The sequence below is a fragment of the Salvelinus sp. IW2-2015 genome, linkage group LG26, assembly GCF_002910315.2.
Source record: "Salvelinus sp. IW2-2015 linkage group LG26, ASM291031v2, whole genome shotgun sequence".
NCBI classification, from domain to species: Eukaryota; Metazoa; Chordata; class Actinopteri; order Salmoniformes; family Salmonidae; genus Salvelinus; species Salvelinus sp. IW2-2015.
In genome coordinates, this window is record NC_036866.1 from 42,601,673 (window position 1) to 42,627,725 (window position 26,053).

At 45.5% G+C, this 26,053-nt stretch overlaps 1 protein-coding gene across 1 annotated transcript in view; it reads right to left on the bottom strand.

The window, feature by feature from the left end:
• Positions 1-1,026: 1,026 nt before the first annotated feature.
• Positions 1,027-26,053, bottom strand: part of met (MET proto-oncogene, receptor tyrosine kinase) — a 73,739-nt gene continuing 48,712 nt past the window's right edge. Inside the window, exons 11-21 of the mRNA XM_023971068.2 lie at positions 21,969-22,187; positions 19,505-19,654; positions 15,194-15,350; positions 14,626-14,766; positions 13,883-14,149; positions 11,156-11,236; positions 9,613-9,794; positions 9,255-9,364; positions 8,835-9,000; positions 5,437-5,573; positions 1,027-3,304 (exon numbers count right to left, since the gene is read on the bottom strand). Coding sequence (XP_023826836.1) covers positions 3,067-3,304; positions 5,437-5,573; positions 8,835-9,000; positions 9,255-9,364; positions 9,613-9,794; positions 11,156-11,236; positions 13,883-14,149; positions 14,626-14,766; positions 15,194-15,350; positions 19,505-19,654; positions 21,969-22,187 — 1,848 coding nt within the window. The 3' untranslated portion in view covers positions 1,027-3,066. The remainder of the gene's footprint in view (positions 3,305-5,436; positions 5,574-8,834; positions 9,001-9,254; positions 9,365-9,612; positions 9,795-11,155; positions 11,237-13,882; positions 14,150-14,625; positions 14,767-15,193; positions 15,351-19,504; positions 19,655-21,968; positions 22,188-26,053) is intronic.

Here is a 26,053-nt window from a genome sequence, read left to right on the forward strand (position 1 = left end):
CCAGGCTCTGGCTGGGCCGCTCAAGGACATTCAGAGACTTCTCCCGGAGCCACTCCTGCGTTGTATTGGTTGTGTGCTTACGGTTGTTGTCSTGTTGGAAGGTGAACCTTCYCCCCAGTCTGAGGTCCTGAGCGCTCCGGAGCAGGTTTTCGTCAAGGATCTCTGTGTACTTTGCTCRGTTCATCTTAGCCTCGATCCTGACTAGTCTCCCAGTCCCTGCCGCMGAAAAACATCCCCACAGCATGATGCTGCCACCACCATGCTTCACCGTAGGGATGGTGCCAGGTTTCTTCCAGACATGAGGCTTGGCATTCAGGCCAAAGAGTTCAATCTTGGCTTCATCAGACCAGAGAATCTTGTTTCTCCTGGTCTGAGAGTCTTTAGGTGCCTTTTGGAAAACGCCAAGCGGGTTGTCATGTGCCTTTGACTGAGGAGTGGCTTCCGTCTGGCCACTCTACCATAAAGGCCTGATTGGTGGAGTGCTGCAGAGATAGTTGTCCTTCTGGAAGGTTCTCCCATCCCCACACAGGAAATCTAGAGCTCTGTCAGAGTGACCATCAGGTTCTTGGTCACCTTCAACTGTGGAACCTTATATAGACAGGTGTGTGCCTTTCCAAATCATGTCCAATCAATTGAATTTARCACAGGTTGACTCCAATCAAGTTGTAAAAACATCTCATCGATGATCACTGGAAAAGCTCAAAAGCTCAAATTTGAGTCTCATTGCAAGGGTCTGAATACTTATATAAATAAGGTATTTCAGTTTTTTATTTATAATATATTTGCAAAAATACAAAAAAAATGTTTTTACTTTGTCATTATGGGCTATTGTGTGTAGACTGCTGAGGATAAAAAATTWAAAAAAGTAAACCATTTTAGAATAAGTCTGTAATGTAACGAAATGTGGAAAAGGCACGGGGTCTGAATATTTTCCGAAGGCACTGTGTGACATCATAAAAATGATCTTTGCCTGGTCAAATAAAGAATGTACAGACAATGATAATAAGATACAGTATTTGACATGTCCACGCTGATAATATAGTTTTATTACACTGAGTCAGTCAGATGACATAACATAGCAACAACATATGTACCGTCACTACGTTCATAGACGATCCCTAAACAGTGCTTCATATATATGCTCACACTGCACTGACAGTGAGATCAATGGCATATTAATGGACAAAAGTCATGGATTTACAAGCCATTTAGTTACCAATAGGAACATCTAGAACAGTCTAATAGTTAAGGACGTGAAGTTGCTAGCCCCAGTTGTTCAATGACTGTACAGTATCTGTTGCTTGTACTGTGCTGTACCGAACAACGATCACCTGTCATACAGTATACATACACACACATTTACCACAGTTAAATCCTACATATAGAAGACACATCCACAGAGGTGTTAACCTTTATCCTTTTTGTACAGAAGGCAGTGGTTCATTCACTGAAGTTGATTGGTCGTTGTTGWGGCACCACTGCTCAGTTCGGGCATTATTCTATTGGGCCGACCATTTATTTAGGCTCATTTTCACAATAAAGGCATTATAAAAAATATAGTACAGTTCTTTTAACATTTATTTGAGCAAACATTCATATCTGTCCATTGCTGGCCTGATCATTTAAAACATAACAGCAGCCATAGTAAAAAAAAAAGACAAACGCTTCACAAAGGAGAGGAAAAATGGTCACGTTTTAACTTGAAGTGGTCTTTCAAAATGTCGACATAGCAGTATGTGACAACGCCGCGATGAAGTCATGATTGACAGTAAAAACACTTGTTCCAACTGACGTAGTACTATGATGCCAAAGACCATCAAATGTTCCAACGTGTCTCCAATTTCCCCCACTTTGACTCTCTGAAGTCTAAAACATGATCATGTCAGTTGTTTTCAGGCTGAGCTTGCATGAACTGTTATGACACACGCTATGTAGACATTATGACAGGCCGGTTCAAGTCAAAGTGTTACCAACCGAAAGGCAAYAAAACACCTTTCAACTGGGAAACATCTGCAGATTCCTAAAAGGTGAGTCACTCACAGCAATGAAGCAGCGAGATGTTTTGAAAGAAGCACATCAAAAGAGAATCGTCAAAGATAATTACACACATAAAGAAGTATCCAGTGTAGCCTACTGCACACGGGCAGCAAATTGTTCCTTCTGCCAGCCAATCTGCACAGCCACCTCGGTTAGTGAGAACATCACCTGGAGGCTGGAGCTGGGACTTTCTTCATTCAGTCCTAGTGCTTAGGGATGTATGCGAGGAGGCATGCGAGGAGAGGTGGGAAGAGAGGGGAATTCAGTGGCAGTGCGGATGATGGTGTAAAGAATTTTATAGCGAGGGGGGAAAAAACCTTGAGCCCGGCCCTTCGCCATATCGCCATACACATGCCACCCATTAACAAGCGGAAATGTCTCCAAAAACATCATCCGGTCCCTCTTTGGCTCGGGAGTTGTTGAAATGTTCGGCGAGTCACTTGTACTTGATACACACAATGTGCTTCTATAGAATTCTATAGGCTTTGTTCATTGAAAAGGTTCTCCTATATCTCCAAATTGTATGTGGTAGAGAGAGACGAGAAGCCTGACCTCCTGAAGTCAGGCTCCAAGGGCATACCAGGGTAAAAGGTCATGGGAGGGTCTAGAGCAAGTTCTAGGTTAAAGAGCAGAGGGAGGCCAAGATCGACCTAACAGTTCATACAGGCCTCAGGCGTACAGTGATGTTTGTTTGGTTGGACATTGGTCAGTATACATACATTACACACACGTGAAGTAGGCACGGCACGAGTCAGTGTCCTTAAACTGTCTTTTCTCAGCCAGCGTACACAGAGTTTGTCCAGTGTCTGTCTGTCAGTCACATACAGTTCCCAAGCGACCCAACGGCTTCGCCTCCTCAAGCCCACTCTTTTCTCTCTCTTTCTTACTCTGTCAAGCTCATTCTTTTCCTACCCTCCTTCCACCCCCTTGTCTTCAATCTCTCCTCATTCCCTCTCCTTTTCTCCTTAACTATTTTTCTTTCATCTCTCCCTCTCTCTCTCTTTCTTTCTCGCCATCACTCCCTCTCTCTCAGGTGCAGCAGTCTCGCTCCAGGGGGTGGCCCTGAGGGGTGGAGCAGGAAGAGGAGGATGAGGAGATGAGAGAGGGGTAGGGGCTCATCTTGTCTATGTTGACATAGGTGGTGTTGAGAAGGATGTAGTGCTCTCCGCTGAAGCTGGAGAAGATGGCGTTGATAAGGGATACCAGCTCTGAGAAGGTGGGCCTCCTCTCCGGCTTGGGGTGCCAGCACTCGACCATCACGTTATACCTGGGGTGGGAGATAAGGGAGGGGAGGTGGTTAGGATTAAATGTTGATGCATGGATAAGCCTATATGCAGGTGAAATACAGTTATGTACATATGTTTTGCTCACTTAGATATTTAGTAGCCACATTTATACTGAACAAAAATATAACGCCACATGCAACAATTTCAAACATTTTACTGCGTTACAGTTCATATAACATTTTGTTACACCCGCAATTACATGTGCTACATATGTGACCAATCGAATTTGATTTGATAAGGAAATCAGTCAATTGAAATAAATAAATCAGGCCCTAATCTGTGGATTTCACATGACTGTGCAGGGGCACAGCCATGGGTGGGCCTGGGAGGGCATAAGCCCACCCACTTGAGAGCCAGGACCGCCCACTGGGGAGCCAAGCCAAGCCAATCGGAATGAGTTTTTCCCCACAAAATTAGGCTTTATTACAGACAGAAATACTCCTCAGTTTCATCAGCTGTCCCGGTGGCTGGTCTCATATGATCCCGCAGGTGAAGAAGCCAGATTTGGAGGTCCTGGGCTGGTGTGGTTACACGTGGTCTGCGGTTGTGAGGCTGGTTGGACGTACTGCCAAATTCTCTAAAACGATGTTGCAGGCGTCTTATCGTAAAGAATTGTGTTGTGTGACAAAACTGCACATGTTAGAGTTGTCTTTTTATTTCCCCCAGCACAAGGTGCACCTGTGTTATGATCATGCTGTTTATTAAGCTTCTTGATAAGCCACATCTGTCAGGTGGACGGATTATCTTGGCAAAGGAGAAATGCATACTAACAGGGATGTAAACCAATTTGTGCACAAAATTTGAGAGAAATACATTTTTTTGTGCATGTAGAACATTTCTGGGATATCTTATTTCAGCTCATGAAACATGGGACCAACACTTCACATGTTTATATTTTTGTTCAGTGTAGTTTTGCCAGTTTTGCCACAGGGCCCCATTCATTCTGGGAATACTGTATGTCAGTGAATGTTCATGAATAAAGACTCATATGAACGGTTATGGATCATTCCGTTTTGCTCTCCGCTTGGCTGAATATATACTATGATTTACCCCTCACCTGAAATCTCCCCCTGACTTGCGGAGATGAATAGGGAGATAGTATTTTATTTTCACTTATTTTCACGAAATAATCGTAGTTCGTACTTGGAAACGTGTTGTTTTACAGATTGGGGGAGATTAAGGAGGATCTCATGTCTTTAGTGACCTGATTGATTCAGTAGTTATATATGCTTTATAGTTTACACAACTCTCTCTCTCCATGTCTGTCTGGCTGTCTGCATCCCTCCCTCCCTCCCCTCTTCTGTGTCTGGCTATCTGCATCACTCCCTCCCCTCTCCTCCCTCCTCCCTCCCTCCCTCCCCCCTCCCTCCCTCCCTCCCTCCCTCCCTCCTCCCTTCCCTCCCTCCCTCCCTCTCCCTCCCTCCCTCCCTCCCTCCCTCCCTCCATGCCCCTGTCTGTCTGGCTGCATCCCCCTCCCTCCCTCCTCTGTCTGGCTGCATCCCTCCCTCCCTCCCTCCCTCTGTCTGTCTGTCTGTCTGTCTGTCTGTGTCTGTCTGTCTGTCTGTCTGTCTGTTCTGTCTGTCTGTCTGTCTGTCTGTCTGTCTGTCTTGTCTGTCTGTCTGTCTGTCTGTCTGTCTGTCTGTCTGTCTGTCTGCATATCTGTCCGTCTCAGTCTTTTCTTCAAGCAGACCATGCAGTACGTAAGGGTAGTGTTAACAATGGTCCTCTGTTCATCTCAATGTCTCTGTCAAGGACAAGCACTACTGAGCCATCCCTATGTACATTGGTCAAGGTGAAAGACACAGGAGTGTGTGTGGGCGTATGTGTGCGTATGAATACACTTTTATTAGTACTGAAAGCATCGGTCTGCACATTATATTTGGGAGTGGTTGGGTATAAGCTTGATGGTTAAGTATATATTGTGTGTTTGTTTATGAGTGTGTGTGTGTGTGACCAGTGTACACACACACACACACACTTTCCACTCACAGTGTGGTGTGTGTGCACTGCCTGTGTGTTTTGTGTTGTGTCTGTGTGTGTGTGTACAGCGTGCATGCGCGACGTGTGTGCGCACTGTATATGTATGCGTGTTTGTGTGTGCGTGTTCACTCACAGTGGGTCAGGGCAGAACTCTGGCTGCAGCAGCCGTCTCCCTTGCAGTAGGAACACAGTGATGTCGAAAGAGTTGACGTCCGAATACGGCGGGGCTCCCCGGGTCATCAGTTCCCATAGCAACACGCCAAACGACCACTGAAACATTGAACACCAGATGGACCAATTACACATCAGATCACATCACAGTACAATCACAGGCTGCATCTGAAATGGCACGCTGTTCCCTATGGGTGCTGGTCAAAAGAAGCGCACCATATAAGGAATAGGGTGTCATTTCGAACACAGGCCAAGTCAGCCTGATGACATTATTTCCCTTCTGGCCTTCAGTGAAGAGAGCAGCCAGCCAGGAGTGTTAAAATCAGCTAACCTTAGTGAGACCACAGCAGATACTGTAGCAGAGCGAGACAAGCTACACCTATAACCTCAGCCAGAGATGGAACAGTACAGTGTGGTTTGTTTAAGGCAGGTGGATGTTCGAGGGGTTGAGAGGACGGAGCTCTGATTAAGCTCCAAAGAATTAAGCTTGCTACTATTTATCACGGGTTATCATCGTGGTGTGTGTGTTGATTACGTAATACTGTAAGTGAATGAAGAGTGACTAGTAGCGTATACACCAGCCAGTCAAAAGTTTGGACACACCTACTCATTCAAGCATTTTTTTCTTAATTTTTACTATTTTCTACAAGTGAAGACATCAAAACAATGAAATAACAATATGGAATCATGTACTAACAAAAAGTGTTAAACAATAAAAATATATTTTAGATTTTAGATTCTTCAAAGTAGCCACCCTTTGCCTTGATGGCAGCTTGGCACACTCTTGGCATTCTCTCAACCAGCTTCACCTGGAATGCTTTTCAACAGTTCTGAAGAAGTTCCCACATATGATGAGCACTTGTTGGCTGCTTTTCCTTCATTCCTCGTCCAACTCATCCCGAACTGTCTCAATTGGTTTGAGGTCGGGTGATTGTGGAGGCCAGGTCATCTGATGCAGCACTCCGTCACTCTCCTTCTTGGTCAAATATCCCTTATACAGCCTGGAAGTGTATTGCGTCATTGTCCTGTTGAAAAACAAATAGTCCCACTAACGGCAAACCAGATGGGATGGCGAATCACTGCAGAATGCGTGTGTTAGCCATGCTGGTTAAGTGTGCCTTTAATTCTAAAATAAATCCCTGATAGTGTCACCAGCAAAGCACCCCCACACCCTCACACCTCCTCCTCCATGCTTCACGGTGGGAACCACACATAGGAGATAATCCGTTCACTTACTCTGCGTCTCACAAAGACAGATTTTTTGAATGTACATTGCTTGTGTTTCTTGGCCCAAGCAAGTCTCTTCTTATTGGTGTCCTTTAGTAGTGGTTTCTTTGCAGCAATTCGACCATGAAGGCCTGGTTCACACATTCTCCTCTGAACAGTTGATGTTGAGATGTGTCTGTTACTTGAACTCGGTGAAGAATTATTTGGGCTGCAATCTGAGGTGCAGTTAACTCTCATGAATTTATCCTCTGCAGCAGAGGTAATTCTGGGTCCTCCTTTCCTGGGCGGTCCTCATGAGCACCAGTTCATCATTGCGCTTGATGGTTTTTGCAACTGTTCTTGATGGTTTTTGCAAAAGTTCTTGAAATGTTCTTCATTGACTGACCTTCATGTCTTAAAGTAATGATGGACTGTCGTTTCTCTTTGCTTATTTGAGCTGTTCTTTCCATAATACGGACATGGCCTTTTACCAAATAGAGCTAATAAGTGGGTTACTACCATTATTTATTATATGTTATTTCATAATTTTGATGTCTTCACTATTATTCTACAATGAAGAAAATAGTAAAAATAACGAAAAACCTTGAATGAGTAGGTGTGTTCCAAACTTTTGACTGGTACGGTACATGCAAGTGTGTGCCTGAGTGTGTGTGCATGATATCGCCTCGTAGCACTCACCTCTGTCATCATGAATTGCTTTGAGAGGCTATTTAAGGATCATATCACCTCTACCTTACCTGACACCCTAGACCCACTTCAATTTGCTTACCGCCCCAATAGCTCCACAGACGATGCAATCGCCATTGCACTGCACACTGCCCTATCCCACCTGGACAAAGGAATACCTTGGTAAGAATGCTGTTCATTGACTATAGCTCAACCTTCAACACCATAGTACCCTTTAAGGTAATCATCAAGCTCGGGGCCCTGGGTCTGAACCTCGTCCTTTGCAACTGGGTCTTGGACTTCCTGACGGGCTACCCCCAGGTGGTGAAGGTAGGCAACAACACCTCCACTACGCTGATCCTCAACACTGGGCCCCACAAGGTTGCGTACTCAGCCCCCTGTTCACCCATGACTGTGTGGCCACACACACCTCCAACTCAATTGTCAAGTTTGCAGACGACACAACTATAGTAGGCCTGATTACCAACAATGGTGATACAGCCTACAGGCAGGAGGTGAGGCCCTGGCGGAGTGGTGCCAGGAAAATAACCTCTCCCTCAACGTCAACAAAACGAAGGAGCTGATCGTGGACATTTAAAAGCAGAGGGAGCACGCCCCCATCCACATCGACGGGCCGCAGTGGAGAAGATGGAAAGCTTCAAGTTCCTCTGCATACACATCACTGATGATCTGAAATGGTCCACCCACACAGACACTGTGTGAAGAAGGTACAACATCGCCTTTTCAACCTCAGGAGGCTGAAGAAATTTGCTTGGCCCCTAAGACCCTCACAAACTTTTACAGATGCACAATTGAGAGCATCCTGTTGGGCTGCATCACCGCCTGGTACGGCAACTGCACCGCCCACAACTGCAGGGCTCTCCAACTGCACCGCCCACAACTGCAGGGCTCCCCAACGCATCACCAACTACCTGCCCTCCAGGACACCTACAGCACCCGATGTTCACAGGAAGGCCATAAAGATCATCAAGGACAACAACCACCCGAGCCACTGCCTGTTCACCCCGCTATCATCCAGAAGGCAAGGTCAGTACAGGTGCATCAAAGCTGGGACCGAGAGACTGAAAAACAGCTTCTATCTCAGGCCATCAGACTGTTAAATAGCCTTCACTAGCCGGCTACCTCCCCGGTTACTCAACCCTGCACCTTAAGCTGCTGCCTATATACATAGAACATGGAATCACTGGTCACTTTAATAATGGAACACTAGTCACTTTAATAATGTTTACATACTGCTTTACTCATTTCATATGTATATACTGCAATATATTCTACTGTAATTTAGTCATTGCACATCCTAATATTTATATATTTCTTAATTCATTTATTTTACTTTTGGATTTGTGTGTATTTCGCGACACCCTCAATAACATCTGCTAAATATGTGTATGTGACCAATAACATTTGATTTTTGATTTTGATGTGTGTGCTTGGGTAGTCTCTCACCACATCTGACTTTGGGGTGAACTTGTGTGTCTGCAGGCTCTCCAGGGCCATCCACTTGACAGGTAGTTTGACTCCACTCTTGTTGTGGATGCTGTAGTACTCCTTATCATACACATCCCTGGCCAGGCCAAAGTCTGCCACCTTCACTGTGTAGCTTTCATCCAGCCTAGGAGAGAGAGAGAGAGAGGGATGGGGTCAACAACAGCTTTACAGTATACTAACAGAGCTAGGGAAACTGACAGCCATGTTGGATCCGAACATTATTATATAATCTTGTAATGGTTGGAGCCAAAATGGCGTCTTTTACAATGCGGAATCTCAAAGTATGCATGACTGTATGCTTCTCTCACTACAAAGATGGGTACACTTTCACACACTGACTGTTTGAGATTGCATTTGACCGTTGGTTCCAGATCTTACATGCAGTTCCTTGCGGCTAGGTCTCTGTGTACAAACTTCTTGCTGGCCAGATACTCCATGCCCTGGGCCACCTGCAGACCAAAGCCCATCAGGTCCTTCACTGTGGGGTTCTAAAGAAACAAGGAAGAGGGTGGAGGTGAGATACACATCCCAAATGTATCCACTGGTGCCGGGGGGGGGYAAATACTTAATATAGGAAGTAAAGCACACAAATACAGAAAGAAAAGCTCACACACGGAAAATGCTGCTTCTGTGCTTTATTCCTGTCCCTACATATACAATGTTTCAGCTGCAATGGACTTTGTCTGACATTATTTCATGTATGACCAGAGTTTGTGTGTGTGTTTGCGTGTCTTACATGTGTCTCGTCCCGTATGAAGTTCCTGAGGTCTCCGTGCTTCATGTATGGCAGCACCACCAGAGGAGAGCCCTCAGTGGGCAGACAGATCCCTAGTAGAGACAACACGTTGGGGTGGCTGAAGTCCTTCATGATGATCCCCTCCTTCAGGAACTGAGACACCTCCTCCAGGTCAGTGATCCCTGACAACAGGCAAGATATTACAGAATGACTTGTTTACTTATTGCCTTTATTTAACCAAGTCCTGACATTAAAGTCTGTATTATAATCATGCATTGCTCGATGGGCCACCACCAAAAACGCAAACAAAACAGGCCCTGAAGCCATAAACCTAAATCTCTTTACCGTGCCATCTAAACCTTAGTTATGTACCACTGTTAGCAGCCCATGAGGAGCCAGTCTTCAGGCTGTCTGAGCATTGGGACTGTGACCCTAAACCAAACCTATAGGCAACCGCTACGCAACACTCCCATTACCCAATCGAATCAGTGCTCCTGGTGTCACTGCTCTTTCCCCCTCCCCTCTCTTCTAATCTCGTTTAAAACGGAATCTCATTTAGCTAAGATAAAACAGCTGATTGCCCTACCAGATGACGACACACTCAAACGGAAAAAGAAGACTTGCCATTTAATGCTGAGTTWAAAAAAAAAGAGGACAATAAGACTGTTAAGCTGCAAGAGTTTAAACCACACTTTTCTGTATTGCAGAAACAACATGGTGACATCACCTACAATATTCACCGAAAACACTGTGTCTTTGCCATGACAGTGACAAAGTTCCCCAGGGAACTTCGTTTTCTTTAAAGTTCCCTGGGGAACTTTAGGTCACTGTAAACTCAATGAGAAGGCCAAGGCTCGGAGAACAATGTCTAAACGAAAGGCAGAGGGAACTCTATCGCTATGGGTTACCAGCCGAGTGCCCTCCATCGCTATGGGTTACCACCAGCCCAGCGGCAGATCTCACCAAAGCCTTATCTAGGACATTAATCTCTCAGGGTAAAGTGACAGGTTACACGATTAGAGACAGGGGGACCCTAATGTCATCCTCGTCGCCAGGAGCCCATTCATCTCAATCATCCTTTTACAGGCCACACCGCTGCGGCTGTGTGTGTCATTGTGTGTGTGTGTGTGTGTGTGTTGTGTGTCAAGAGCCCAGCTGGAATGAGAAGGCCCTCTAATGTTATTGTGGCATTGCGTTGTTGCTATGATATCATATCACATCATAGCTATGAAATGTGAATGAATGAATAGGGGATGACTGAGGTTGGATTCTGCTTAGATGGTTGAATTGTGGACATGGTTAGTCAGGTGTGTTTCAAATGGAATCCACGGTGTAGGTACGGTAGCTCCTCTTAGCATTATTATTGTATCTTCGGCCATGTTCCAGATAAAGATCTGGCCTTTCCTGTTTTTGATCATCCAACCACGTCCAAGTCGGAACCCCGTAGCTTCAAAAGGTTTTCTCTCGTTTCGTGTCTGAACACAACCCTGGTCAAGTGACTATGGGATGTGGTTCTTTTGGTCATGCTGTGGTCTGTACTCACGGTTGAGGGACTTGATGGCACAGTGCTGTTTCTGACCGTCGGCCTCTAACAAGGTCCCATGGAACACACAGCCAAAGTGACCTGTGAAGAAAAAAGAGAGAGAAACACAAGAATAGATTAAGCTCAAATGGGTGTCAAAATAAGCTAAAAACAGAGTGTCTGCTGTTAGAGGAATGCTTGATGCTGAAACCCTTGTTTATTTATGGACATATTTCTTTACACCAGTAAGTCAATGGAGCTAGCGTCCCACATATCCCAGAGAGGTTAAGAACAAATGCTTGTTTACAATGACGGCCTAGGAACAGTGGGTTAACTACCTTGTTCAGGGGAGTCAGGCAGGCTGAAAAGCTAGATTTCCCTTTGTTGAAGTCTAGATTACTTCTATAAACCTCTACTTGAGGCGCCCATTCATTCCCTTCAGTTTAGTTCAGTAGGGTTCATTAGAAGCTATATCTCCCCATATCTGAGTTACTGTGGCCTTTATTATATGTGGTCTGGAGGGCTCAGTGCAGCTTTGCAAGGGTGTTGGGCTATTAAAGCTAGGGAGTGTAGAGAACTCTGAGGTGTTCTCCCATCACGACCCTTGCAGATGCACTGAGGGCTCGGGTTACACCACACGGATAAACAATGGTGCTCGGAATTCTACCCGGGAATAAATCATCCCACGCCACCCCATAATCCTGCTTCAGAATCTCCAGGCTTCCCTGAGGGCCGAGTCAAGGGGGAGGGGGGATTTGTTGGGGAGCATTGTCCCTGAACATTGTGCGGATGTTAAGAACAGAGAAAGGCCTTTCTCCTTTTTTCTGTTTTTATATCTGAATGTCAAACCTGTTGGTTTGATAATGTTGGTCAATAAGCTCTAACATGGTGAACACTGTATTTAGGTGTATCCCCTATGGGGATGGATTCTGATATTACCATGGTTGAGACCTACAGATCCCCTAAAGTCTTTATAAGTGTGTCTGAGTATGTGGACGCCGGCGTGTGGAACATCTCATTCCAAAATCATGGGCATTCATTTGGAGTTGGTTCTCCCCTTTGCTGCTATAACAGCCTCTCCTCTTCTGGGAAGGCTTTCCACAAGATGTTGGAACAGTGCTACAGGGACTTGCTTCCATTCGGCCACAAGAGCATTAGTGAGGTCCGGCACTGATGTTGGGCGATTAGACCTGGCACACAGTCGGTGTTCCAATTCATCCCAAATGTGTTCGATGGGGTTGAGATCAGGGCTCTGTTCAGGCCAGTCAAGTTCTTCCACACAGATCTCGACATACCATTTCTGTATGGACCTCGCTTTGTGCACAGGGGCATTGTCCTGCTGAAACAGGAAACGGCCTTCCTCAAACTGTTGCCACAAAGTTGGAAGAACAGAATCGTCTAGAATGTCATTGTATGCTGAAGTGTTTAGATTTCCCTTCACTGGAACTAAGGGGCCTAGCCTGAACCATGAAAAACATTATTCCTCCTCCATCAAATTTTACGGTTGGCACTATGCATTCAGGCAGGTAGCGTTCTACTGGCATCCGCCAAACCCAGATTTTTTAGTCGGACTGCCAGATGGTGAAGCGTGATTCATCCCTCCAGAGAACGCGTTTCCACTGCTCCAGAGTCCAATGGCAGTGAGCTTTACACCACTCCAACCGACACTTAGCATTGAGCATGGTGATCTTAGGCTTGTGTGGGGCTGCTCGGCCATGGAAACACATTTCATGAAGCTTCCGACGAACAGTTCTTGTGCTGACGTTGCTTCCTTAGGCAGTTTGGAACTCGATAGTGAGTGTTGCAACCTAGGACAAACAGATTTTTACACGCTATGATCTTCAGCGCTCAGTGGACCCATTCTGTGAGCTTGTGTGGCCTACAACTTCGCGGCTGAGCTGTTGTTGTTCCTAGACGTTTTCCACTTCACAATAACAGCACTTACAGTTGACCGGTGCAGCTCTAGCAGGGCAGAAATTTCGATTTGACAAACCGACTTGTTGGAAAGTTGGCATCCTATGACGGTGCCACGTTGAAAGTCACTGAGCTCTCCAGTAAGGCCACTCTGCTGCCAATGTTTGTCTATGGAGATTGCATGGCTGTGTGCTCTTATTTTATACACGTGTCAGCAACGAGTGTGGCTAAAATAGCCAAATCCACTCATTTGAAGGGTTGTCCACATACTTTTGTATATCTAGTGTACTTTGACTTAAACTATGACTTATTGACTGAAATCGTTGGGCAACATCATGGGTAAGCTCGGGGAATCTTTCAGCTGACCACATACTTTTGGCCATTTTGGTGTACGTTAAGGTAATGTGTGTGTAGGTGTGTGTGTTCATGGATGTGGGCGTCTTTTCATGTATAAAAAGTATGTATAGTAGACACAGTTCCAACCCCATCATCAAGGTCGCTGACGACATGACAGTAGTAGGCCTGATTACCAAACATGATGACACGCCTACAGGGAAGAGGTAGGACCCCAGCCACCTGAGCCATGGCCTGTTCTCCCCATTTCCATCACCCAGACGTGGGCAGTATAGGAGAATCATGACAAAAACTGTCAGAATGGCCAATAGCTTCTACCCCCAGACCACCAGGCTGCTGAATAGCCACCACTAGGCAGCTACCTGCTCCCCCTGTCCCCCTCCTGCCCCCTGGACTATCCATCCATCCATCCATCCATCCATCTATCCCTGTACATGTCTATCCATGTATCCCACACACATGTATGATCATCCCACTTACCTCTGCCTATGACCTGGTTTATGTGTAACAGCAGGTGTTCCCTGGCGATGACCACATGTTGAACCTCCTTCAGCAGGTCAGGGTGCAGCTGGGACGTGTCGATGTGGACCGAGGCCGACAGGAGAGGGGACACCAGCTCCCCCTCCACCCCCAGACCTATCCCCATCCCCATGCCACCCAGCCCCAGCCTGGGGGACAGGAGTTCCCCATGGCCCCCGTAGATGGGGGGAGCCCCCCTGCACGACTCTGGCCTCTCCACGCCCTGGTCTGAAACAATATAGCCAAAGGTCAATTACTACAGGGGTCAGGGTCAGAGGTCAACGTTAGGTCATATGATCACAGAGTGATGCCAGAGAGAGTCATGGTTACAGAACGAAAGAGGGAGAACTTGAGCCCTGCCCATTACATGCAGAGGAAAGTGAGAAAGGTAGTTACGTTACTTTTTTTCCTTTATGTCAGTGTTGCCCGAATTAGTGGAAACAGTTAGGGTTATATTGAAAGAGGTTCATGCAGGGATGGACAACTCTAGTCCTTAGAAGTTGCAGCCCATCTCTGGGTTGTGAACTTATGAGTTAGAAGCAGTTGCTACATCCATTTTTTTTGTTATAAATGAATGATATGTACCCATTGAAGTTTAGGAAATGAAAGCGAGCATTGTTAGTACAGGGTTATAAGGTCAGTGTTAGTGTTAGGACAGGGTTAGTGTTAGGATTAGGGCCATGGTATTGTGTCAGGAAACGTACCCTCCAGCAGGGTGGTTCTATAGTCCACCGACTCGTGGGACACCATTTCGTTAGTAGGGCTGACGCTTCGGGCGTTTGCCAACATGTCCAAGTGCTGAATGTGAGCCCGGCCATCATACCAAACCTTACCCTCAGCCAGATCTAGAGACCAGGGAGATGGAGAGGGGGAGAAGAGGGGGGAGGGGAGGGAGGTAGGTAGAGGATTGGATGTAGGGAATGTGATGGGATGTAGGGAAGAGAGTGGTGGCAGAGAGAGGTGAGAGATAGGGAAAGATGGGGTAAAGGTAGAGGGAGAAGGTAGGACCAGAGAAAGGGAGAGAGGGAGTGGTGGAGGGAGAGAGAGAACACAGTCATTGAAGGAGAAGGACAGAGCGCTCCACCATTTCTCCCATCATGACCAGCCAGTCAGCACAACATCTCCAACAACCCCACAGCCATCCCAACCCCAAAAGCCCAACACAGCTAGTAGGAGGTGGACACACATGCAAACGTACACACGCACACAAAACCCACACAAACAAAAACATAGTAAATCCTGTACATCACATTTATATAATAACACACGTACCATCAATGTGCTTGTTCCTCCTTTTCCAGATGAATAGAGCGAGCAGCAGAAGAAGTAACAGGCTGACACACACACAGCCAGCTGTCAGACCTCTGTAATCCTGTTCATGGGCCAACATCACTCTTCCCAGACTCACTGAAGACGATGCCTGACGCCACTACACACATAATACACACACACAGAAAGGAGAGGAGAACAGTGAGTGAGATGTACAACTACTTACTAGATAATCTTTTTCTTTTCTTTTTTTCCTAGGGGAAATACTGATGCACGCACACACACTGTAAAACAATTCTAGTTGTTTCAACTAAATTATTATTAATTAACTGGTTCCACAGCCTTTTTAAGTTTACTCAACTTTTTGATCAAAGTGTTACCTGAACTTAACGTTTATACTGGGCCCAAACTTAGCTCCGACTTGAAATTTTAAATGATGTGCTCAACTTGTGTCACGGATCCCTCCGGAACTTTCATCACGCACACCTGTCCCCTATTCCCACTGATTAGTATTTGGATATATGTGCCCTTTGGTTTCCATTGGGCTGCCYATTATTGTTACTATGTCCGTTGGTGCGTGTGAGTACATGTGCTGTGTGTTTTGGCTTTCGTGCTCTTGTGGCATGCGCAGATGATTACGGGTCTCGTCCCGTGTGTTAATCATTGTACGCTAGTGTTATTTATTCGAGGTACTCCTCGCTCTTTTGTTTGGGTTTCAACCCTGTGTTTTTGTTACGTGTTTGTTTGATCTTCGTCCACGTGCCTTTACACGGCACGCCGTAATTTMGGGTATAATAAAAAAKCCTATTACGCATTCCTGCGCCTGTCTCCCGATCCTTCATATCAGCGTGACAGAATAATCGACCATTAAGGGAGACAGCGGGAATGGCCCGTACGACAACGCTGCGACTTGTCCGTCCGACTTCTGCTGTGTGTTTTGGGCTTTCGTGCCCTTGTGGATTGCGCAGATGATTACGGGTCTCGTCCCGTGTGTTAATCATTGTGCGCGTGTGTACAGTTGAAGTCGGAAGTTTACATACACTTATGTTGGAGTCATTAAAACTCGTTTTTCAACCACTCCACAAATTTCTTGTTAACAAACTAGGACATCTACTTTGTGCATGACACAAGTAAGGTGTACCTGTGGATGTATTTCAAGCCCTACCTTCAAACTCAGTGCCTCTTTGCTTGACATCATGGGAAAATCAAAAGAAATCAGCCAAGACCTCAGAAAAAAAATTGTAGACCTCCACAAGTCTGGTTCATCCTTGGGAGCAATTTCCAAATGCCTGAAGGTCCACGTTCATCTGTACAAACAATAGTACGCAAGTATAAACACCATGGGACCACGCAGCAGTCATACCGCTCAGGAAGGAGATGCATTCTGTCTCCTAGAGATGAACGTATGTTGGTGCGAAAAGTGCAAATTAATCCCAGAACAACAGCAAAAGACCTTGTGAAGATGCTGGAGGAAAACGAGTAAAACGAGTCCTATATCGACATAACCTGAAAGGCCACTCAGCAAGGAAGAAGCCACTGCTCCAAAACCTCCATAAAAAAGCCAGACTACGGTTTGCAACTGCACATGGGGACAAAGATCGTACTTTTTGGAGAAATGTCCTCTGGTCTGATGAAACAAAAACAGAACTGTTTGGCCATAATGACCATCATTATGTTTGGAGGAAAAAGGGGGAGGCTTGCAAGCCTAAGAGCATCATGTTGTGGGGGTGCTTTGCTGCAGGAGGGACTGGTGCACTTCACAAAATAGATGGCATCATGAGGTAGGAAAATTATATGGATATATTGAAGCAACATCTCAAGCATCAGTCAGGAAGTTAAAGCTTGGTCGCAAATGGGTCTTCCAAATGGACAATGACCCCAAGCATACTTCCAAAGTTGTGGCAAAATGGCTTAAGGACAACAAAGTCAAGGTATTGGAGTGGCCATCCCAAAGCCCTGACCTCAATCCTATAGAAGATTTGTGGGCAGAACTGAAAAGCGTGTGCAAGCAAGGAGGCCTTACAAACCTGACTCAGTAACACCAGCTCTGTCAGGAGGAATGGGTCAAAATTCATCCAACTTATTGTGGGAAGCTTGTGAAAGGCTACCCGAAACGTTTGACTCAAGTTAAACAATTTAAAGGCAATGCTACCAAATACTAATTGAGTGTATGTAAACTTCTGACCCACTGGGAATGTGATGAAAGAAATAAAAGTTGAAATAAATAATTCTCTCTACTATTATTCTGACATTTCACATTCTTAAAATAAAGTGGTGACCCTAACTGACCTAAGACAGGGAATTTTCACTCTGATTAAATGTTAGGAATTGTGAAGTTTAAATGTATTTGGCTAAGATGTATTTAACACATGTTGACCTATATGATTACATTGTACAGTAGTTCATATTCAACATGTCCTCGCCTGGGATTTTAACATACAACCTTTTCTGTTCATGGCATTCCCGATCTTCCTGATACACCACTATGTCTGTGTCAATCATCAGTTCATCTGACCATTTTCTCATCATTGATTTGACGGATTTATTTCAGCAATTTTGAGGGTTTCTGTATAGTAGTCAAATCACGATGATAAATAAAATAGTTTCACTTGAGTGTACTTTTTAACAGAGCTGAGATTTACTTTGAAATGCAAAGTGCTGTATAGCAATACAGGTCAAATCAGTCATTGATACAGACATGGTGGTTTAGCAGGAAGATTGGTACCCCATGAACCAAGAGATTGTGAGTTCAATTCCCAGGTCAAATCTAATTTTATTTGTCACATGCTTCGTAAACAACAGGTTTGGTCTAACAGTGAAATGCTTACTTACGGGCCCCTTCCCAACAATGCAGAGAGAAAGTAAATAGAGAAATAATAGAAAAGTAAAACACGTAATAATAGATACACAATGAGTAATGATAACTTGGCTATATTCAAGGGTACCAGTACCGGGTCGATGATCAGAGGTAATTGAGGTAGATATGTACTTGTAACTAGGAATAAGGTGACAGAGCGTAAACAGTAGCAGCAGCGTATGTGATGAGTCAAAAACGTTAGTGCAAAAAGGGTCAATGCCGATAGTCCGGGTAGCTATTTGGTTAACTATTTAACTGACTAGCAGTGTTATGGCTTGGGGGTAGAAGCTGTTCAGGGTCCTGGTGGTTCCAGGCTTAGTGAATTGGTACCGCTTGCCCTGCGGTAGCAGAGAGAACCGTCTATGACTTGGGACGCTGGAGTATTTGACAAAGTATTTGACACCGCCTGGTATAGAGGTCCTGGATGGCAGGGAGTTCGGCCCCAGTGATGAACTGGGCCGTATACACTACCCTCTGTAGCGCCTTGCGGTCGGATGACAAGCAGTTGCCAAGTATGTAATACGCTAGTATGGGTATTCGGACACGGCCACGGTCTCCTCTCCAGGGGCCTCATTTATAAGTGTTGTGTAATTTTAACATGAAATATCTGCACAAAAGTATTTTGATGTATAAACTTGGTGAATGCCATACATGTTTCCCATTATAAATCAGACCTGTCGTAAAACTGTGCACACGTGAACAACCATTATAACTCGTCCTGAAAAACACCCATTCACCTTTTATGGTGATAATAACACCCTTATTTTCTGTCAAGTTTGGAAGTATTGGAATTAGGCTAAGACGGTATCTAAAGGAAATAGCAATGGCGAACTTGATCAAATGTCTTTGGAGGAGTTGGCATCTATCAAAGCAGGGACTGTCAATACAAACACTCAGGATGCACACACGACACACACACATGCTTCAAGCACACACGCTTGCACGCAAGCACGTGCACACACACAACGCCATCGTCATGGACACATACACAAATGCACGCACGCACGCACCACACACAGAGCCCTCTATATGGATGCATTGGCAGCCCAACAAGGCCTTTATCTGAGCGTGTGGTGTGTGTGGGGGGGGGGGGGGTCTGTAGTGGTCTGAAGTGGTCTCTGTAGACAAGGGCTGTTTCAAGTGAAGGGCTGAAGTGGAGGGCTCAGAGATCCAAGGCAAGGTAGGGTGGTCTCACTAATGTTTAACTAGGGGTGATGATGGGACTCCGTAGAAACCTAATGGAGGCAGTTTGGAAATGTTCACTGAGAGTTTAGCTGAAGGGAGTGTGTTTTGGTCATGTGTCTGTACTAGAGTCTCTCTCTCTCTCTCTCTCTCTCTCTCTCTCTCTCTCTTCTCTCTCTCTCTCTCTCTCTCTTCTCTCTTCTCTCTCTCTCTCTCTCTCTCTCTCTCTCTCTCTCTCTCTCTCTCTCTCTGTGTGTGTGTGTGTCTGTCCTCACCTCCACCTCCAGTTCATTGGTGGCATCCCGTAACTCCATGGGGACAGTACACTCCAGGGTGTTACCCACCACAGTCACACTCTCACAGGTCCTGTTAGACACCTTCAGCACCTCCCCCTTCATGGCCTCCACATCCACACGGCCTGGCACCTGGAGATATGGAGATTTAGTAAGAAGGGGAAAGGGATAAATGGAGTCAGTATAAAATCCTACGTACTACATCATCCTCAGTGAGTCCTACAATATCCACACAGAGACATGCATGCAGGCTTGCTCGAAAACTGGTTCCAGTGGAAGTGACTGAGGCACTGGTTGTGGTGTCACTACTGTTTTCGTGGCCCCTCTCTCCAGGACAGAGACAACAGCCTCTCTGGGTCTGCATACAAACTAACTAACCCTTTTTGTCGATGAGGGCTCTTCAGACGGGAAGAGAGGATTTTTGAAGGAAGGAATCTCACCCTCACTGCCTTGGCTACATGCTCTGCCACTCCTTCACACACATTTGACTTGGCTCTAGGACTGTAAAATGGTCTGGTTCCTTCAGTCTCTAATGTTACTGTCTCAACTTCAACACTGTCGCCTGATGGTTTATTCTCAAACTACTTGGTTGACACACACACACACGCACACACACACACACACACACACACACACACACACACACACACACACACACACACACACACACACACACACACACACACGTGTTATTTTATCCTCGTGGGGACATAAAATGTATTTCCATTCAAAATCCTATTTTCTCTAACCCTTAACCCTAAACTTAACCCTTACTATAACCTTAACCCGTAACCAAAACCCTAAACCTAACTCCTAACACTAACCCCAACCACTAACCCTTACCCTAACCCTAATACTAAACTTAAAATAGCCTTTGTCCTCATGGGGATGTGGGAAATGTCCCCACGAGGGAGAAGGTCCTTGTTTCACAATCCCCCCGCATACGCACACACGGACACTGAGATAATAACAAACTCTAATATCAACAGTATTTTAACATATACAAAGCATATTGGATAACATGTACAATCTCTCATCTCATCTCAACACGTGTCATCTCATGTCTGTACTCTTGAGGTTGTGTGTAACATTTAATGTGTGGTTACGAGTCATTGAAAGCAACATATCCCATAAAGAGAATAACTATACAATTTCTGCCAGGCATCAAACAGTCTATCCAAACAAACAGAGTGTGTGGTGCTAATCTGGGCTAAGATGCTTGTTACCCTCCCATGGAACGATCTGTAGAGATAAGAGCTCTACACCAGCCAAGACTAATAACATTATCAGTAGCCTTTACTGATTGGCGGACATTTTGGGGCAAAGATATCAGATGGCCCCAAATGTACCCTATAACAGTGCAACCCAGGGCCTTGGGTGTCCCTGGGGTAATGGGGGCTCATGGGAGCTCATCTGGGACCTAGATGGGGGTTGGGAGGTTACTGAGAGGGAAAGGAGGGGCAGGGGCTGGATTAAGCCATGGGTCCAAGGTCATGCCTGGGAAAAAAGCCGACCCAGGATCCTGTGAGACCTGTTCCACACAGCTGTRACTAACCATCGGGCCGCCTCAGTAAAAAAAAAAAAGCTATAATTGTTTTCATTGTAAAAAAAAAAAGATATGTTTTTCTACCCAGAAAAATTAGGTTGCACATTTGAAACACGCCATTAATATGTCAAGGGCTTTGACCTCGGGAACCTGAGACAATGCAGTGAGTTGGAGAGAATACACAGAGGAGAGGGATCGGAGGAGTGAGTGAGGGAAATGTAGGGGGTGAGCGATGGGAAACGGACTCCTTTTCCTGTTTTCTTTCAGTATACAACCCCCCCCCGCCCCCAGTATTGTTTCCTTCCCACCTCAGACGGGCGAGGGTGAGTCAGTGGAAGGGTGTCGAGGAGAGCAAAGTACAACAAGCTACAATCAGGGTTCAATTCCATTTCAATTCAGGAGATCAACTGAAACTCTCTTCCAGAAGAGAAACTGTAAGCGCCATTTGTTTTACATGAGGAATTCTCCAATTTTAATTCATTTTCTGAATGGATGCATTAGTAATTGCATTGACCCCAGCCTTAATCATTATTTTCATGGCAGGGCTTTACAGTGCGACCCTTTTACTTGCAAATGCGCCTTCATAGTCTTCTGTGCTTTATTACCTCAAATATTTTTCATTGTGCTCTTACATTTCTGTGTGTGCAACTGCTGTACATTTTTCAACTTAGGCGCACACGTGTTCCTTGTCAAAAAGGTAAATATAGAGCCCTGCATGGAGAGGTGGTGGTGGGGAAAGGGATGAGGGGGAATGGGGATGTGGGAGAAAGGACCTCACATGTCACACCTTAATATTCTCAGAGTCAATTCCCCTTCAATTCAGACAATTCAGGAGGTCAATTGAAACCCAGTTAGGGAATAAAAAGGTGTCATGACTTTGAATGATCTGACATGTCTCACCTTAATCTCCAGTATGCTCTTGTTGCCTTTGGATGTGACGGTGGGTCTCTGGAAGTCCTCGAAGCGAGGGTCCTCTACATAGAGCAGGTCAAACTGGGGCACGGTGAAACCATCCAGGACGAACGCCACCTTGGTGACCACAGGAGGCTGCAGGCCCAGGTCCTTCAGGGAGGGAGTGGTACACAGGATGGCCAGCCTGTCCTCACTCTGCGTACAGCTCTGGAGAGAGAGCGCACACATAGCGTAAGTAACACACACACACACACACAATACATTGTCCTTTACTGCATTAACGATGGCAGATACAACGTGCACACACATGTACGTATGTACACATGCACCACACACCGCAATTGTGTTTTAAGGAGAAACAGTCCTTACAAATTCCTCCAGCATTTCCCTTGTTCCCCGGTCACATAACAAGGACACATTTCTTCCCAGGGCTAATTACACGCTTTCWAATTGTACACACTATCTATTTATTTCTCCATACAGCTTCAGTGGGGTTTAAGTGCCATGCTCCGGGCACAGCAGCAGTGTGTGTATACCACCCTGGATTCAAACCAAAAAGCCACCATAAGTGCTATTGAGCTAGACGCCGACTTGAGAAACACATAAGAGAAGGTCTTATATGAGTCTCTTTTCACCTTTTATTTTTGAAATGTATTATTTAAAAAAAWATATATATATCCAGCACCTGCTCAGAGACAATGAATGTGCATATGTAATCACTTCCTGAAACATTCCCTTCCATGCAGATGATTAGTTCCAGATTCCAGCAGGTCATAATAAAGCCAAAGTAATGACAGAACATCAAGTACTGTATAGAATCCAAACCAGCATCTGCTGCAATACCAGTGCCTGATACTATTATATTGACTGTTTCAAATGTAAGAGTCTATCCAGTAAGATATACCGGCGTGCTGAGTGGAACAAACTATACTTTGATTTTAAAAAGAATGTCAAAAGCTGACTGATGACTGAACTATATAACCATTTTCAAGTCTGAATCTCCACTGAACAAAAATATAAAACGCAACATGAAACAATTTCAATGATTTTACTGAGTTACAATTCATATAAGGAAATTTGTCAATTGAAATAAATAGATTAGGCCCTAATCTAAGGAATTCACATGACTGGTTAGGGGCGCAGTCATGGGTGGGCCTGAGAGGGCATAGGTCCACCCACTTGGGAGCCAGGTCCACCCACTGGGGAGCTAGGCCCAGCCATTCAGAATGAGGTTTCCCCCACAAAAGAGCTTTAAGGTACACAGAAATACTCCTCAGTTTCATCAGCTGTCCGGGTGGCTGGTCTTAGATGATCCCACAAATGAAGAAGCCGGATGTGGAGGACCTGGGCTGGCGTGGTTACATGTGGTCTGCGGTTGTGAGGCCAGTTGGACATACTGCCAAATTCTCTAAAACAACTTTGGAGGTGGCATATGGTAGAGAAATTAACATTACATTTTCTGGCAACAGCTCTGGTGGACATTCCAGCAGTCAGCATGCCAATTGGACGCTCCATCAAATCTTGAGAATTGTGTTGTGTAACAAAACTGCACAATTTAGAGTGGCCTTTTATTGTCCCCAGCACAATGTGCACCTGTGTAATGATCATGCGGTTTAATCAGATTCTTGATATGCCAAGCCTGTCTGTAACGATCCTCTTCGTCTGATGAAGAGTAGTCAAGATCGGACCAAAACGCAGCGTGGTAAGTGTTCATAGTCAATTTAATCAAATAAACTGAACACTGAATGACAAAAAACAACAAATAGAGTGAACGACACGAAACAGTCCTGTAAGGTGAAAAAAACACAAAACAGGAAACAATTACCCACAAACACAGGTGGGAACAGGCTACCTAAGTATGGTTCTCAATCAGAGACAATGATAGACAGCTGCCTCTGATTGAGAACCACACACGGCCAAACACAAAGAAAAGGACAACATAGAACAYAACATAGAATGCCCACCCCAACTCATGCCCTGACCAAACCAAAATAGAGACATAAAAAAGATCTCTAAGGTTAGGGCGTGACACCGTCAGCTGGATGGATTATCTTGGCATAGGAGAAATACTCACTAACAGGGATGTAAACAAATTTGTGCACAACATTTGAGAGAAATAAGCTTCCTGGGATCTTTTATTTCAGCTCATGAAACATGGGACCAACACTTTACATTATTTTTGTTCAGTATGTGTAATGTATTGCAACATGCACTTTAAGGAAGTACCAGTGATACGCTCAATTCGGAAGTGGTCAGATGAAGTGGATGCTYAGCTACAGGACTTTTCTGCTAGCACAGACTGGAATATGTTCCGGGATTCATCCGATGGCATTGAGGAGTTTACCACATCTGTCACCGGCTTCATTAATAAGTGTATAGACGTCGTCATCCCCACAGTGCTCGTACATTTCCCAACCAGAAGCAACATCCGCACTGAGCTAAAGGCTAGAGCTTTCGCTTTCAAGATGCAGGACACTAAGCTGGACACTTATAACAAATCCCACTACGCCCTCTGACGAACCATCAAACAGGCAAAGCATCAATACAGGACTATGATCGAATCCTATTATACCAGCTCTGACGCTCGTTGGATGTGGCAGGTCTAGCAAACTATCACTGTTTACAAAGGAAAACCCAGCCACAAGCTGCCCAGTGACACAAGCCTACCAGACGAGCTAAATGCCTTCTATGCTCGCTTCGAGGCAAGCAACACTGAACCATGCGTGAGAGCACCAGCTATTCCTGGACGACTGTGTGATCACGCTCTCCGTAGCCAAAGTGAGTAAGACCTTTAAACAGGTTAACATTCACAAGACCGCAAGACCAGATGGATTACCTGGACTCCTACTCAGAGCATGCGCTGATCAGCTGTCAAGTGTTTTCACTGACATTTTCAACCTCTCCCTGACCCACTCTGTAATACCTACATGTTTCAACCAGACCAGCTCCCACTGTAGCACTCACATCTGTTGCATTGAAATGCTTTGAAAGGCTGGTCATGGCTCACATCAACACAATCATTCTAGACACCCTGGACCCATTCCAATTTGCATACCACCCCAACAGATCCACAGATTACGCAATTTCTATTGCACTCCACACTGCCCTTTCTCACTTGGACAAAAGGAACACCTACGTGAGAATGCTGTTCATTGACTACAGATCAACGTTCAACATCATAGTGCCCTCAAAGCTCATCACTAAGCTAAGGTCCCGGGGACTGAACACCTACCTCTGCAACTGGATCCTGGACTTCTTGACGGGATGCCACCAGGTGGTGAGGGTAGGCAACAACATATCCGCCACGCTGACCTTCAACCCAGGAGCCCCTCAGGGGTGTGTGCTTAGTCCCCTCCAGTACTCCCTGTTCACCCACGACTGCATGGCTGCACATGTCTCCAACACCATCATTAAGTTTGCAGACGACACAACGGTGGTAGGCCTGATCACTTACGACGATGCGACAGCCTATAGGGAGGAGGTCAGTGACCTGGCAGTGTGGTGGCAGGACAACAACCTCTCCCTCAACGTCAGTAAGACAAAGGAGCTGATCGTTGACTACGGGAAACGGAGGGCCGAGCACGCCCCCATTCACATCAACAGGGCTGTAGTGGAGTGGGTTGAGAGCTTCAAGTTCCTCGGTGTSCACATTACCAAGGAACAATCATGGTCCAAACATACCAACACAATTCGTGAAGAGGGCTTGACAACGACTCTTCCCCCTCAGATGGCTGAAAAGATTTGGCACGAGCCCTCAGATCCTCAAAAAGTTTTACGGCTGCACCATCAGGAGCATCTTGACTGGCTGCATCACCACTTGGTACTGCTTGGCATCCGACCACAAGATGCTACAGAGGGTAGTGTGTACAGCACAGCACTGGAGCCAAGCTCCCTGCCATCCAGGACCTCTATAACAGGCTGCGTCAGAGGAAGGCAAAAAAATACAGTTCTCTTTGCTACTGCATGGCAAGTGGTATCAATGCACTAAATCTGGAACCAACAGGGCCCTGAACAGCTTCTACCCCCAAGTCATAAGACTTCTAAACAAGACTGCTAAATATATAATCAAATGG